This window comes from Cricetulus griseus, chromosome 5 (assembly GCF_003668045.3).
Source record: "Cricetulus griseus strain 17A/GY chromosome 5, alternate assembly CriGri-PICRH-1.0, whole genome shotgun sequence".
In the NCBI taxonomy this organism is placed as follows: Eukaryota; Metazoa; Chordata; class Mammalia; order Rodentia; family Cricetidae; genus Cricetulus; species Cricetulus griseus.
The window spans coordinates 5,947,511-5,963,538 of NC_048598.1; the positions used below are offsets into that span (position 1 = coordinate 5,947,511).

Genomic DNA, 16,028 nt, shown 5'->3' on the forward strand with positions numbered 1-16,028 from the left:
TGAGTGAGGCAAGGTCTCATGTGTCCCAAGTGGCCTCAAACTTGACATGTTGTTAAAGATGGCTTTGAACTTTTGATCCTCCTGGTGCTGGAATTACACTGTGCACCACTGTGTTCCGAGGGATTGGACCCAGGGCATCAGGCTGGTCGGGCACCCTGTCACATGAGCTTCGACCCCAGCCCCAGGAAGACATCATTTAACTTCAGTATCTACTGAATCTTTCAGAATCAGCACAAAGGACTAGGGGGATGGCAGGAAAGGGGATCTAGAGCTGAGCAATTAATCCCTTTGTCATTTTGCCATTAGTCAGGAAGGAACTCATGGGAAGTCGCCAATTTTGCAGTGAAGGAAAGTACAGAAAACTTGGAAAGCAGTTGGTTGGAGGCCGTGGACATGAAGGAAGAGCTAAGCTCTCTGCCCTACCCCCCCCCCCCCGTTTCTTCTCCTCCTAGCTGAGTGGAAGGGCACTCCAGTACATGTCCAGGATGACAAAGCAGGATCGTTGGTCGGTAAACATCCCACAGTGTTCGTCCTCTCAGCCACTAGGGCGGTTGAAGCTGACAGGAGATGACAGGTGGTCTCTCAAAGCCAATCAGTGATACTAGTAGACCAAGTCTATGGAAGACGGAGCTCATAAATGGTGACTGAGGGCTGGAGGTTCATCTCAGTTGGTAGAGTGCATGCCTAGCATGCACAAAGAGCCCTGGTTTCCACCTCAGTGCTGCGTGCTTGTTTGTTTTTACCGGGAGAACACGGAAGCACATGGCTGTAATTCCAGCATTTAGGAAGCTGAGAAAGGAGAAACTTGCTCAAGGTCATCCTGAGTTACATATAACCTTGTCTCAGTGGATGAATGAATAACAGTATTTATCATGACTTTATGGGTTTTTTTTTAAAGTAAACCAAGTGTTGCATTTATGCCTTATGAGTGTTGTAACATGGAGCATCAACAAGCAGTTCCTACCTAACCAGACAGCTGTCTGTTGTCAACATAATGGGGGGGTGGGGTACTTCCTACACAGAGTGCTCAGGAGGCCATCAACTCACCAGTCCATTGCTGTGGCCCAAAATAGTTTCCCAGAGTGAGTCATCTGTCAAGCCCTTCTTGTCTGGAATGTCCATGAGCTGGCTGACACTGCGGTGGAGAGAGCCCTGGGAGTAGGTCTGGCTGAGTTGGCTTTGACTTGGGATCCGCAGTACAGACACACTCCGGCTGCTTCGGATACTCAAGGGTGTCCCAGACTGAGGGATTCTGGTATCGGCTAATCCCTGCAAAGAAAGCTGCTGTTGGAGATAGACGGGTAACAGCATGGTTAGCAACTGGAATTCATACCTTGTGCCTGAAAGCAATGACATTCTAGAGCCTCCTACAACAGGACTTGAGCTCTGGAGCTGTGATTACCTGTAATCCTGTGCCCTTGTTTCCATGAGAAATGTGCTGATGCTGGTGTTGGTGGCAGTGCTGGGTGGGGGTGGGGGGCAGCTGGCTTAAGGTGCTCTCTAACTACACACTGGTGTGGAGCTTACCTCTTGAACTTCTCTTCCCCTTATCAAAAGTGAAGCGTACTGTTCATGGTTGCCACTAGGAGCAATACAAATTTCATTTTCAGAGTTCTGGGCTGGCCTAGGAAGTGATCCCTCCCTTCTTCTCCTCATATTTACCTTCTTGTAGGAATCTAGCGTCCTCAAATCATCAGCTCTGTCATTATCACCAGCAAGGCAAAAATCTCCATAATTATAATCTAAGCTGTGCTCTTAAGGGTAATTCTAGCTGACTGAAAAATCCAGTTTCTGATTTAACGGTCCCGTTAGTGGAATATTTCTGCTTCTCACTGGACAATTAACACAGCATGCAAAATAACAGATGGTATCCATGCAGCACACACAGGTACCTCAAAGTGCATGGTGTAACTTTTTAGGGTGACATTGCTGGACACATCAGATATATCGGCCACAGAGTCAAACTAAGAAGAAAAACACAAACAAATAGGTGCATCAGTCTTTGCTTAACGCTGCTTCAGGGGTTCGGAGCCAAGATGGCCAAGAAGCACCCTTCACACAGCTCTACCACAGAGAAGAGTTTGAGCCACTAGTGGGAAACCGTTTGGAGGACAGAGGATGAATTGATGGAAACCTCAAAGAGCTAGAACAACCAGAAGAAGGTGACCTAGAGAGAAGCAATGTGTGACATTGTCACCCAGGTCCTGGCCAGGATGGAGCCAATGTTGCTGGCATCATGTAAACAAGTACCAGTCATGTGGACCGTAACAGCAAACAGACAACCCGAGTGAATCATCCACTGTACTTACAAGTGAAAAATCTGGTTTGGGGTGGTGACAGAACACTCTGCTAGTTCATACAGGGCCTTGGGTTCAGTATCAGCACAAATTTAAAAAGAGATGTGATTCCTATGAACCAAGGAAGGCGCTCACTCTGAACCACCCCCGGAACTCAAGCAACCATAACCGCCCCTTCTTGATGACATCTTGGCATCCAAATAATAGCCATCCCCCATAGCCTTGGACCAGTATGTACCTCCACCCACCTGGGCAGAAGATCGCTCTCACAAGATACTGGTAGCTGCTGTGGCTGTGAGCTCAGGAATGGGGCGGGGGTCTTTCTATACCACAGCTGGACTGTACCCCCTGCTGAAAATTCTTGGTCTCATCCGTGCCTACACAGCTAGAGCTCATAAAGTTCCAGGAAGGCCCAGCAGGCAGCTCTAGGAACACAACACCAATCTTCCACTGTGTGTAATCTAGTAGGGTTCCTGTCTTAGCAACTTTGGAATAGCGGGGACATGCCAGCTTCACCTGTGCCTGTAGCTGCTAGGCCTTATGGCTTCAGGAACATAGTAAGTGGTGGCTGTCATCTGTCAGCACCTGTACTTGGTGAGAGATCTATAGACATCTCTCCCCCCCCCCACGCACACCAGGAGTTTTAAGAGTTCTGTATTTATGGATAGAAAAGGATGCCATAGGAATCCGGAAAAGAGTCTGTGTACATCAAATCCTGAATGGACTCTAAGACTATTAGAGACAAATTCCACAAGTGTCAGAACCACCTGTACTGATTTGTGAAACCAAGTGAAAGTTTTTCATGTGTCCTTGGGAGTGGGTGTGGCAGGGCACACGTCTAAATGAAAATGCTATGTACTAGATGACATCACAGCCTGTGGACTTGGGGCCATGCTTGCCGCTGCCACGTGTCCTTGTTGCCGGTCTTCTGCCACTGTCATTGCCTACAGGACCTAGGCAAGTTCATAATTGCGTGGCCTGTAGATGCCACCACCATCTTCAAACATCTGTGGCACCCGCAAAAGGCCCCAGCCTACATCCTGTGGCTCAAGAGTTACCACAGCTGTGTCACAATCCTTGGCATTACCTGTGCTTGCCCTGGGGAATTCTGTCCTCCCTGTACCCACACCACCTAGATTGGTAACCACTCACCAATCCTGTTGTTGGAACTCACTCCGTGGGGGCCTAAAGACACATACCCTTCTATGTCTACCTCAAACCAAGTAAGTACCACCATGAACAACTGCAGTCTAGACTGTTAGAGACTATGCTTTTAAGCTCCTTTATAACCAAATGTTTCAAACTGTCATCCAATATCACACGAAAAAAACAAACAAAAAAAAAAAAAAACCCTTTCCTATAAAAAAAAATGGAAGAAAAATGTAGTAGGTACAAGTCTAAGGACATAATCATGAGAGGATGTATGACCTAGATGACCAATTCTTTTTTTCTTTTTTTTTTTTTGAGACAGGGTTTCTCTGAGTATCTTTGGAGTCTGTCCTGGAACTTGCTGTGTAGACCAGGCTAGCCTTGAACTCAGAGATCCACATGAAACAGTAAAGATGATCCTAGAGAAGATAAGTGAGACTTAAGTACAACATGATGAGTCAATGTAGAAGGCGTGTGAGGAATTCCCTGAGAAGTAGAAATCAGTAAAAGAGCCAATCAGGAATCTTCCATGAACAAAATGAGTAGTGAAGGGAACTCTCCACAACAGCATAGGACAAGCTAAAGAAAGAACTCAGAACTTGGAGACAGGTTACTGACACTAGGACATTAAGATGAAAATGGACCAAGAATGAGAAACTTAGAAGGCTTCTAGTGACCTAATATTTGCATTTGAGAATCACAGAAAGGGGGAAAGGTACTGAAATATTTCATAAAATAATGGCTGAAAATTTCCCAAGTGCTGATGGGTGGGGAGGAGCTCTGGGCGATACTGACTTCTGGGTAAGACACAGCTGTTGCCAGGCAAAGTTACAGCGCATGTCACTGGTTATCAGAGGAGGTATTGGCAGCTGATGGCTGCTGAGAGAGGGGTGTGGCCACTGGCAGGTCCATGCCCTAGTGGAGGTACTCACATACCCATGTAGGCAGCATTAGTTGTATTGGGGTGTTGGTATTAGCAACAAATTAAAAAGGAAAAAAGCATGAAGTTTGGAAGATGATTTGGAGGGGTGGGAATTAGAGGGAGATAATGAATGGATATGATCAATATACATTGTATCAAGACATAAACACAATAATAGATTTTTTAAAAAATCCCCAGAGTTATGGATATCAGATTTGTGAAGCTATTCCTCCAGAATAGACCTTAACCATGGTATGGTTTATTAAATGTTGTGTGTGACCAAGAATTCTCAAAACATTAAGGGGCTACTCTCATCTGCAGCAGAATTTTCACTGAAAACTTATAGCAAGATGAGAATGATATTACATATTTACAATACAGACTAGAAAACATGCTTAAAAATAATACTAAGTAAAGTTTTTCCCAGATAAGAAGGAACTTAGGGAATTCTTGGCCAACACTTGGGAACACAGGGATTTCCTAACTAGAAATGAAGGGATGGTGTTAGGATTCAAACATCACACTGGCCTGCCACCTTCACCTGGCAGAACGCATGCAGGCAGTACCCTGGCCATCCCAGGGTTCTATGGATGCTACGTGACTATATAGTCTGCATGCAGGTACAGAGGGCCCTTTAAGAGGAAAACTCCAATTCTTCTCTCTTTCCTACTGTTTCTCTGAAGGGGCAGACAGAACTTTTCCTGTTCCTCCTTTTCTCCCGCCCTTCTCCACTCCCTTTCCTTTCCCCAATAAAACTTCCCACTTAAGTTCTGCCTGCCTGGCGTGTTTGTCCCTCACCTGCCATGGAATCCACAAGGTCCCCCTCGTGCAGTATTATAACAGCTGGTAACTGCTGTTATGAAAACAAGACTGCATAAGACTAATTGGAAAATTACCCCCAAAGATTTAAAACTAGATGCTGACAAATACAGGGAAAGCAAAATAGTTATCAAAATGATAGGAAGTTAGTTTATCAATAACATCCTTGCCTATAAATGAACTAAATTCATCAATCAAGAAATATAGATTGGCAGCATTAAGACTTAATTGAAAGCCAGATATAGTGGTACACACCTATAATGTAAGTACATGGGAGGCAGAGGCAGGAAGATTGAGTTACAAGCCATTTTGGCATCCCTGGTTACAAAAAAAAAAGAGAGAAGCCACAAAAATCCCAAGACCCAACTATATGCTGCCTACAAGAAACTCATTTTATTGCTTCACTATAAAAATACACCAAGTATACTAAAAAGTTTGGGGAAAGATATGTCACAAAAATTATCTGGGATTCATAGTTCAATCTGTAACCCCTGCTAATTAGGAGGCTAACACAGGAGAATCACAAAATCAAGGTCAGCCTGGGCAGTAAGGGAAATCTCTTAAAACCAAAAAATGGGGTTGGGGAGGATAGTTGTAGCTTCAGTGGCCTAGTGTTTTCCTGGTATGTGCAAGGTCTAAGGTTCCATCTGTGGTACTGGAAAACAAAAATAGAGCAGGAATAGCTGCATTAATTTCATATAAAATTGGTATTAAAGTCTTTTTCAAAGAGAATCAGTTAAAATGATCTGCTCAAGAAGATATAAGAATTATAATGATATGTAAATGTCCTAGTCGGAATGAGAATGGTCCCCAGTTGATAGAACTATTTGGGAAGGATTAGGAGGTGTGGCCTTGGTCGGAGGAGGTAGTCATTTAGGGGTGGATTTTGAGGTTTCAAAAAGACTAGCCATTCCAATTGTACTACCCCTCCCCCATAGCATGGTTGTTATCTCCCTACTGTTCCAGTGCCATGCCTCCCTGCCATGATAACCATGAAACTGTTAAGCAAGGCCCCAATTAAATCCTTTTTTTCCCCTATAAGTTGCCTTGATCATGGTGTTTCTTCACAACATGAAGCTTCCTGATGAAAAGCAAATTTAGGTCTAATGTGAAAGATAAGTCAATAGGAGCTGGGCATTTTAACATCCAAGTTTCCTCACTGGTACATCATACAAACACAAAGCCATCAGAGAGCTATACGCCAAAGCAAACATTCCTGACAGCTCCTGAACATTTCATCCAGCACACAGATCCCTCTCATAGGGATATTGAGGATGGAGCAGTTAACAAATCGAGACTCAACAAATCACAGTTCTATTCAGACTATGACAAATTAAAACTACAATCTAAGAACAACAGGGGCAGTGGAAAGGGAGCAAATACATATATGTAAATCGAATAACATGCTCCTAATGACCAAGGCGTCCACAGAAATTCAAACTCATAAAAAGCTAGAAAAACTAGAAGAAATGAGTAGGTGTTTGAACATCTCCAATATGCTCCAAAGTGAATCAAAGTGAACAGAAAATCTAAACAGACCCATAATCAGCAAATGATGTTGAAACAATAAGATTCTCTCAACTCGGGGCTGGAAAGATAACTCGTCTGTGAGGAGTGTTCATGGCTCTTAAAGAGGACCCCAGTTTTGTTCCCAGCACCAGGGGAATCTGACAGCTTTCTGGCCTCTGCAGGCACCTGCACTCATATGCACAGACATACACACAAACACATAAACATATAGCTAAAATCTTTTCTCTAAAATGTCTAGGATCTGATGCTTTGCTGAAAGCATACTTCTCATACTTTTAAAACTATTCCAAAAATCCAAAATGACCAGGACTCTTCCAAACTAATGAGGCTAACATTACCCTGATACCCAAGCCAGACAAATGGAAACCGACACAATAGAGTATATGGTGCTACTGTACACAGAAGTAGTTGTACACGCATACCCCCGATGGACACAGAAGCAAGCACTCTAATTACATATTAGTGATCAAAATTCAACTTGATGCTTATATACTAGTAAGACCTGAACCAATATTCCAGCAAAGGCTATCATGCATGGTAAGATACTGATTTTTAACTCCTCTAGATTGCCTACTGAAACAGCATTTCCCTTTTCACATCAAAAAAGAACATATACTGTTATCAGTTAGAACTGGTCCCAGGCATGCAAGGATGGTTCAACATGTACAAATCCAGAAACGTGACAGACTGCATCAACAGAAGGAAGGACAGAAACCACAGGGCTCATCACTTTACAGAAAAGGCATTTGATACAATTCATGATAAAATTACTAAATCATTACACATAAAATCATACCTCCATGGAATAAAGAACATTTATAATAAAAGCTATCACAGACGATACTGGGTAGGGGGTTTTCTTTCTTTTGAAAGAAGCCAGCAATACCCATGCTTACCACTGTTAGCAGTGCTCAAAGGAAGTCTTTGCAGGAGCACTTAGGCAAAAGAAAGGTTTAAAGGACATCTAAATTGGAAAGGATGAGATTAATTTATCTATGTCTGCAGGTATGATTTTATGCATAAATACTTCACCAAAACGTGTTAAAATGGTAGTGAGTTCATGAGCATGTAAAGCAGGTTGCACCAGGAGGTTTCCTTTCCATACATACCGCATGGGTTTCCCCCGGTGGGTAGACACTCAGCGGGGTCGTTCTCTTCTGAGGAGGCACTAAGGGAGGTCGCTCCCTGATCCATGGCTGCCTGTGGATTTTTCTTTGTAGAATCAAGGACAGAAAAATGGCCAGCAAGATCAGGCCCAGAACTGCCATTACCACAAGGAACCACATCTCCCTGTAGAACTCCGTGCCTTTGGTCCCTGTTCCCTTCTTTTCTCCCGGAGTTGTCAGCACCAGGCCTGAAAAACATGGGAAAGAAAGATTCTTTCAGTAGGTAATCTCGGCATCCTGTGGCGCACAGTGCTGTTGTTTCATAGAGAGGCAAAGTCTCGTGTGCTTGTTTCTAACTGCATGCAAGCTAGGGTGTTGCATTGGAGTGAGCAAGGGTAGCACTGCAGGTCACCTTACAGGGGTGAGGCCAGCAGGCACAGTGCTGCAGGTCACCATCGCCTTACAGGAGTGAGGCCAGCAGTCACAGTGCTGCAAGGCACCATCACCTTACAGGGGTGTGGACAGCAGTCACAGTGCTGCAGGTCGTCACCATCACCTTACAGGGGTGAGGCCAGCAGTCACAGTGCAGCAGGTCACCATCGCTTTACAGGGGTGAGGCCAGCAGTCACAGTGCTGCAAGGCACCATCACCTTACAGGGGTGTGGACAGCAGTCACAGTGCTGCAGGTCGTCACCATCACCTTACAGGGGTGAGGCCAGCAGTCACAGTGCTGCAGGTCGTCACCATCACCTTACAGGGGTGGGGTGAGGCCAGCAGTCACAGTGCAGCAGGTCACCATCTCCTTACAGGGGTGAGGCCAGCATCTCATAGAGCTGCAGGTCACCACCACCTTACAGGGGTGTGGACAGCAGTCACAGTGCTGCAGGTCACCATCGCCTTACAGGGGTGAGTCCAGCATCTCAGAGAGCTGCAGGTCACCATCCCCTTACAGGGGTGAGGCATCAGTGACAGCATTGCAGCTCATTATCCCCTTACAGGGGTGAGGCCAGCAGTCACAGTGCTGCAGGTCACCATCACCTTACAGGGGTGAGGCCAGCAGTCACAGCGCTGCAGGTCACCATCATCTTAGACAGATGACTGGTGGTCAGTAAAGTGGGTTTTGAGCCATCAGATCTTTTCAGCTGTGAACGTCACAGCGCATTCTGACAGTTTGCCTCTGGCTGGTTGCCTGGCCTCTGTTAATCACCCAAAGCTCTACAAATCATCTCAGATACACTGGGCGGGGGGCAGGGGGGTCCTATGGAGGGAAGTGTCAGGAAGACAGTTCACTGCATTTGTTTATGTGCTAAAGTTGGTGTCGTCTTCTCCGCCAGTCACAGTTCACTTTCAGTGAGGGTTCCAGTTTACATCTGTGTGGAATGCTTGCTCCCTCGGACAGCAGTGTTCAGAGAAGGGTCAATGACAGGTGACTAGGCCATCAAGGCTCTTGCCTCACCAGTGGGCAGATCTATTGGTGGGTTGGTGGCTTAACGGGCTGTTGAGAGGTGAGGGAGACCCTCTGGGAAGAAGCAGGTGGCTTCGGGCATGGAGGTGTCCTTGGCCCAGACCCATTTGTCTCTGCTTCGTGGTTGTCATGAGGTGTGAGGGGAACATCCATGCTCTGTCACATGTGTCTCACTATGGTGCTCGGCCTCAGACTAGAGACAATGGGGCGACGTGACCATGGATGGAACCCTCTGAAATGGTGAGCCTAAACAGACTTCTCCTTCACGCTGTTTTTCTCGAGTCTTCTGGTGCGGTAAAGGAAGTCTGAAAAGCAAGCAGTGCTAGGATTACCTCATCTTCTGCATAGGGGACAGGAAGGGGACATAAGGGAAAGAGGGCTGTGGGGTCCCTATGGAATTGTGCCAGCAGGCTGGCTAACTGAGCGGGCGGGCGAGGGTCTTAGCTGAGCTGGCTGCCCATCATTTCACCGAGAACAGCTTAGAGGCTCACAACTGTGATGCAGCCACCAGCTGAGCTGGCAGGGATCTGACAGCCAAAGCCCCACCTTCTGAAAGCCAGCAGCAGAGGATAAGATGGTGGCACTGAACTCGCTGCTCAGGGACACCTCCCTGTTTTCAGCAGATCAGGACCAGAGGGCAGGGACGACATACCAGGGCCTGATGTGCACACTAGGGGAGTCACAGAAGGTGACTCAAACTAAGTTTGAACCCCGAAAGGAGGGCACACCTTTGTGAACCCAACTCTTCTCGTGATCTGTGACATAGTTTGAAAAGTCACTGATGTCCCCGGCCTCTCCTTCTCACTTCTAAAACACAAAGTTGAAGACAAAGCTCCAGCAGGTTAGAAGCCCCTTCACAGTGACAACCAGCATGTGGTGTTTGGAAACTGAACCCTGGCTGTGTACAAGAAGGTGTGTGTGTGTGTGTGTGTGTGTGTGTGTGTGTGTGTGTGTGTGTGTGTGTGTGTGTGTGTGTGTGACAGGGCTAGGACCCCAGAGACTGATCCGATTGGCTATGTGTGCTCTTTGCTCAGGAGTACACCAGGGATGAAGGGCAGGGTGCCCGAGGGGAACCTCAGAGGGAAAGCTCACAGCAGTAGGAGACAGTTTCTGCTTCTTCCTCTGCTTGGAGGCTGCCTTCAGGCAATGGAACAGGAACTCTTTAGAAATTAAATCATAAAAATTAAAACTGACTAGAGGTATCAGCAGGGTAGCACATCCCTGAACCAGGACAGTCCACAGTGTCTTCCCTCTGCTCTGCCAAGAGCTCGCCTCCAGACAAGAGGGCCTCCCTCAGCACAGTGTCTGCAGCAGGAAGTTACATTTGTGCTTAGGAGCTGACTGGAAGTTACTGCCCTGTGATAAAGGCTGAAAAAGGGATCATGCCTGGCCTTCCCTTTTCCTTTCAGACTGCACTGTGACTTTAAGGGTCCCTGCCTTGCTCATCAAGTGCCAGAGTCATACTCAGGATGAATTCTCCTGGTTGGTAGCTGGTTACAAAGAACCATAGCTTTGTTCTATAGCTATGGTTCTTTGTATGTTTCTAGCAGTCCTTTCTATGTTCTAGCAGTCCTATAGCTGGTGTCAAATGAGTCTCTCCCTGGTGGTTGGTGTGGAGTATGGCATGGTCAGCAGGTGGTGCTGGGCCCCAGTTTCACAATCCCTGGACAGGATATACTGAAAAGACACAACCAGCTCAGTGGTTAAAAGCACTGGCTGTCCTTCCAGAGGACCCAGGTTCAGTCCCCAGCACCCATATGACAGCTCACAGTAGTCTGTTATTCCAGTTCCAGGGGAACCCTCACACAGAGATTCATGCAGGCAAAACACCAATGCACGTGAAACAAAAATAAATAAAATAAAAAAACACAATCCCCATTCTCCTCCCTCCTGTATATGTCAGCCACCTGAGGTTCTGTATAGTTAACAGACACACAGCTGATTCTTATGAACATGTATGTAAGCCGGAGAAACAAGGTTGAAGAAAATGGCTGGGGCCAGGAGTTGGTAGAAAGACCGCATTTGTGGGTGAGTAAGCAGCCTCCTAAGTGTGCAGAACATTCCTGAAAAAATCCGTGTCCTCCACTTTCCAACTGGGAAACTGGATTTGTTGAAGATATCAAACCAAGTCTTTTCTATCTCAAAGCTCTGAGTAAAATGAGATTAGCTATATTGGAGAGATCATGTTAAGTCTGAGAGATATGGTATAGCCAAATATGTGCAGAATGGAAATAGGAGAGAGAGAGTCAGAGGGAGGGAGGGAGGGAGGGAAGGAGGGAGAGACAGACAGACAAAGAGAGAGGGGGGGCACATGCAGAGGTCAGAGGACAGCTTTGGGCATCACTCCTTGCGCTCTATCTCACTGGAGATAGGGTCTCCTGTTTGCTAGCTGGCCTGGGAGTTTCTAGGGTCTCTTCTGTCCCCACTTCTCATTTTGTCTTGGAAGCACTGACATTACAAACTGTACTACCCTACCTGGCTGTAAGTGGGCTCTGGAGATTCAAACTCAGGTCCTCGTGGATGTGTGCTAAGTGCCTTCCTCACTGGGCCACCTCCTTAGCCCTTATGTCATCATAACTGGTGAAGGATGTAGACAGACATGTCCCCAGTTCACCATGTTAGGCTCTGACTCCAGTGTATCAATCATCTTAGGCTCTGACTCCTGTGTATCATTTTAATCATTTGGCCCACAAGGAAGGGAATTGAGCACCTACTCTCTCCCATCTCCTCATCCTGCCTGGATTCTCGCTCTGCTACCTTTCTGCACAGGAAACCACAAAATTCTTCAAAAAAAAAAATACTTGTTCAGAAGAGAAGTTTAATCAGTTCTCTCTGATGTTTGCCACACTGACAACACAATGCCTTGTCTTTTGAAAATAATACTAATTCCTTGTCTAAGGATGTCCACTCTCTCCATACCTCTTCAATATTGTCCTTGAAGTTCTAGCTAGAGCAATAAGACAACAAAAGGAGATCAGGGGGATACAAACTGGAAAGGAAGAAGTCAAACTTTCACTATTTGCAGATGATATGATAGTTTACATAAGTGACCCAAAAAACTCTACCAGGGAACTCCTACAGCTGATAAACACATTCATCAAAGTGGCAGGATACAAGATTAACTAAAAAAAAAAAATCTGTAGCCCTATTATATATGGATGACACATTGGTGGAGAAAGAAATCAAAGAAACATCACCCTTTACAATTGCCACAAACAACATAAAATATCTTGGGGGTAACACTAACCAAAAAAGTGAAAGACCTGTACTGTAAGTATTTTGAGTCTCTAAAGAAAGAAATTAAAGAAGATACCAGAAAATGGAAAGATCTCCCATGCTCTTGGATAGGCAGGATCAACATAGTAAAAATGGCAATCTTGCCGAAAGCAATCTACAGATTCAATGCAATCCCCAACACAATTCTTCACTGACCTTTAAAGAACAATTCTCAACTTTATATGGAGAAACAAAAGACCCAGGATAACCAAAACAACCCTGTACAATAAAGGAACTTCTGGAGGCATCACCATCCCTGACTTCAAGCTCTATTACAGAGCTATATTCCTGAAAACAGGTTGGTATTGGCACAAAAATAGACAGGTAGACTAATGGAATAGAGCTGAAAACCCTGATATTAACCCACACACATATGAACATCTGGTTTTTGACAATCAATCCAAATATATATGCTGGAACAAAGAGAACATCTTCAACAAATGGTGCTGGCATAACCGGATGCTGGCATGTAGAAGACTACAGATAGACCCAAGCCTTTCGCCTTGCACAAAACTTAAGTCAAAATGGATCAAAGACCTCAACATAAACCCAGCCACACTGAACTTATTAGAAGATAAAGTGGGAAATACCCTTGAATTAATTGGTACAGGAGACTGCTTCCTGAACATAACACCAGTAGCACAGACACTGAGATCAACAATTGACCAATGGGACCTCCTGAAACTGAGAAGCTTCTGTAAGGCAAAGGACACAGTCAGCAAGACAAAATGGCAGCCCACAGACTGGGAAAAGATATTCACCAACCCCACATCTGACAGAGGGCTGATCTCCAAAATATACAAAGAACTCAAGAAGCTAGTCTCCAAAACACCAAACAATCCAATTAAAAAGGGGGGTACAGAACTAAATAGACAATTCTCAATAGAGGAATCTAAAATGGCTGAAAGACACATTAAGAAAGTGTTCAACATCCTTAGCCATCAGGGAAATGCAAATCAAAACAACTCTGAGATACCATCTTATTCCTGTCAGAATGGCTAAAATCAAAAACACCAATGACGGTTTATGCTGGAGAGGATGTGGAGAAAGGGGAACACTTCTCCACTGTTGGTGGGAGTGCCAACTTGTACAGCCACTTTGGAAATCAGTATGGCAACTCCCCAAGAAAATGGGAATCAGTCTACCACAAGACCCAGCAATTCCACTCCTAGGCACATACACAAAAGAAGCACATTCATACAACAAGGACATCTGTTCAACGATGTTCATAGCAGCACTATTTGTAATAGCCAGAAACTGGAAGCAGCCTAGATGCCCCTCAACCAAAGAATGGATAGAGAAAATGTGGTACATTTACACAATGGAGTACTACTCATTGGAAAAAAAATACAAAAAAAAAAAAAAATGGAATCTTGAAATTTGCAGGAAAGTGGATGGAACTCGAAGAAACCATTCTGAGCAAGGTAACCCAATCACAAAAAGACAAATGTGATATATACTCACTCATATGTGGATTTTAGACAGAGTATGGGATTACCAGCCTACAATCCACACTGCCAGAGAAACTAGTAAACAAGGAGGACCCTAAAAGAGACAAACTTTGTCCCCTGGAGAAGGGGAAAGGGTCACCATCCCCTGAACAAATTGAGAGCACAGGAAGAGGGGGGAGGGAGCTACGAGAATGAGAAGGGAAGAAAAGGAAGAATGCAGAGGTCATGAGGGAGCAGAAAGGTTGAGTCAGGTGTAGATTAGAAGAAAGGATATGTGATGGGTAGGGTTTTAGTTGGGGGGTGATAGGGGAGGAAGGGAGGGAGAAGGGAACTGGGATTGTCATGTAATTCAATCTTGTTTGTAATTCAAATAAAAAAAAAGAAAATAATACTAATTCCTTGTCTAATAGATATTCCATTAGGATCTGTAAAGTTTTCTTTCTTTCTTCATTTTTTTTTTTTAATTTTAATGACACACTACAGCTCCTTCCAAAAAGGCTACCAGGAATGTGTTAGCTGTGACTGTATGCAGACATCTGCCTGTCTCTGGGGGGAAATAAATGGCTGCTACACTAAACACAAGACAAGAGACATGTTTACCAAATCCAGCAGTGGCATCATACTGCAACAATGGAGTCTTAACACTTCCAACATCTGTTGTGCAGGTCACCTGGAAGAAGAAAGCTGGACAGAAGAAAGAACTGGTAAATCTTTGGCCGTTTGACACCAGCTACCAGGGGCATCATCGTGAAAGAGCAATGAAAATACCACTCCACAACTGTATGAGTATGAGTGCTAACTGTATGTGTGAGGATCAGCACTATGCGGGTTTGTAGGGAAGCTGTCAACTGAGGTGGGAAGGAGGTGGGAGGGGCCATTTCCATTTCCTAGTTTGGGGTCCTGGACCTAGTAAGAGTAGAGCAAGCTGCTAAGTGCCACCCGTGGATACATTCATTCTGTCTGCTCTTGACGGTGGCTGAAATGTGACCGGCTATCTCAAGTTCCTGCTGCCTTGACCTCCCCTCAGTGATAGACTGGCACTGGGAAACGTGAGCTTACGTAAGCCCTCTCCCCCTTATCTCCCTTTTGTCGTGAGTTTTTTTGTTTTTATCACAGCAACAGCAGTGACCTCGGACAGTACAGGTTAGATACCAATGGTTCTGCGCAGGCATACTGCATCACAGTGGCGAGTGCTTCCCAGAGCAATGCTGCTGCCAGGGAGGGGGACATTGAAGAGGATCTGCTGTGTGTTTTCACACCACAAACCTGAAGCTGTGGGCCAGCAGGTAACAGATGAGAACCATTTAGGAGCCAAAATAAATATCTTCTCTTTATAAGGCTGTCTCGGGCGTTTGTTATAGTGATGAAAAGCTAACATCTAGTGTGCAGATTTCTAATTATAAAAGTCAATGAGCAAGAGAGCTGTTGTGTAGCCGTGAGGGTGGAGGGAAGACCACAGCTTCCACCTGAACGGCGCCATGTCGGAGGAGTTGAGGCCTACAAATGCTATGCCTTGGGTCCTACATCTTTTCCATGACAGGGGAGCTCAGAAGGAAACTTGGGAATCACATGATCCAAATTCCTGTTTCAATTGCCAGGACCCTGTGCCTCTTTCAAGGTCACACAGATGGTCTGAGGCTTGCTCAGGTAGAACCCAGATCCACCAACTGTCAGGCCATCTTCCCTCTGTACCAGACGGCCCAGGTGGCCAGGAGCTACGACAGTGTGTGTGGCTCACTCAGGGTGAAACTTGGTGTCTGTGAATGCAAATGGGAGTCAACCTTCAGCTTACACAGGCCTGTAGAGGACCCAAATGCTCCTGGATTGATTTGCTAAATAAATACAATGATTTTCAAATGATTCTGTGTCCTCTGGCCCTGTGACCATACAGGTCACTTGAGAACCTGAAGTACCTTGTGCAACCTTTCTTGTTTTAATTGCAAACAAAGATGGAGACAAAGAAATTAGAAATGCAACTGGAAGGGGCTATGGGGTACAATCCTAGAGGAAAAG

General features: G+C 45.3%; 1 protein-coding gene across 1 annotated transcript in view; it reads right to left on the reverse strand.

Moving 5' to 3' along the window:
• Ush2a (usherin) overlaps window positions 1–16,028 on the reverse strand; it is a 641,642-nt gene that overhangs the window by 3,035 nt on the left and 622,579 nt on the right. The window contains exons 68-70 of the mRNA XM_035445085.1: window positions 14,616–14,699; window positions 7,827–8,071; window positions 1,048–1,269 (exon numbers count right to left, since the gene is read on the reverse strand). Of these exons, the coding sequence (XP_035300976.1) occupies window positions 1,048–1,269; window positions 7,827–8,071; window positions 14,616–14,699 (551 nt within the window). The remainder of the gene's footprint in view (window positions 1–1,047; window positions 1,270–7,826; window positions 8,072–14,615; window positions 14,700–16,028) is intronic.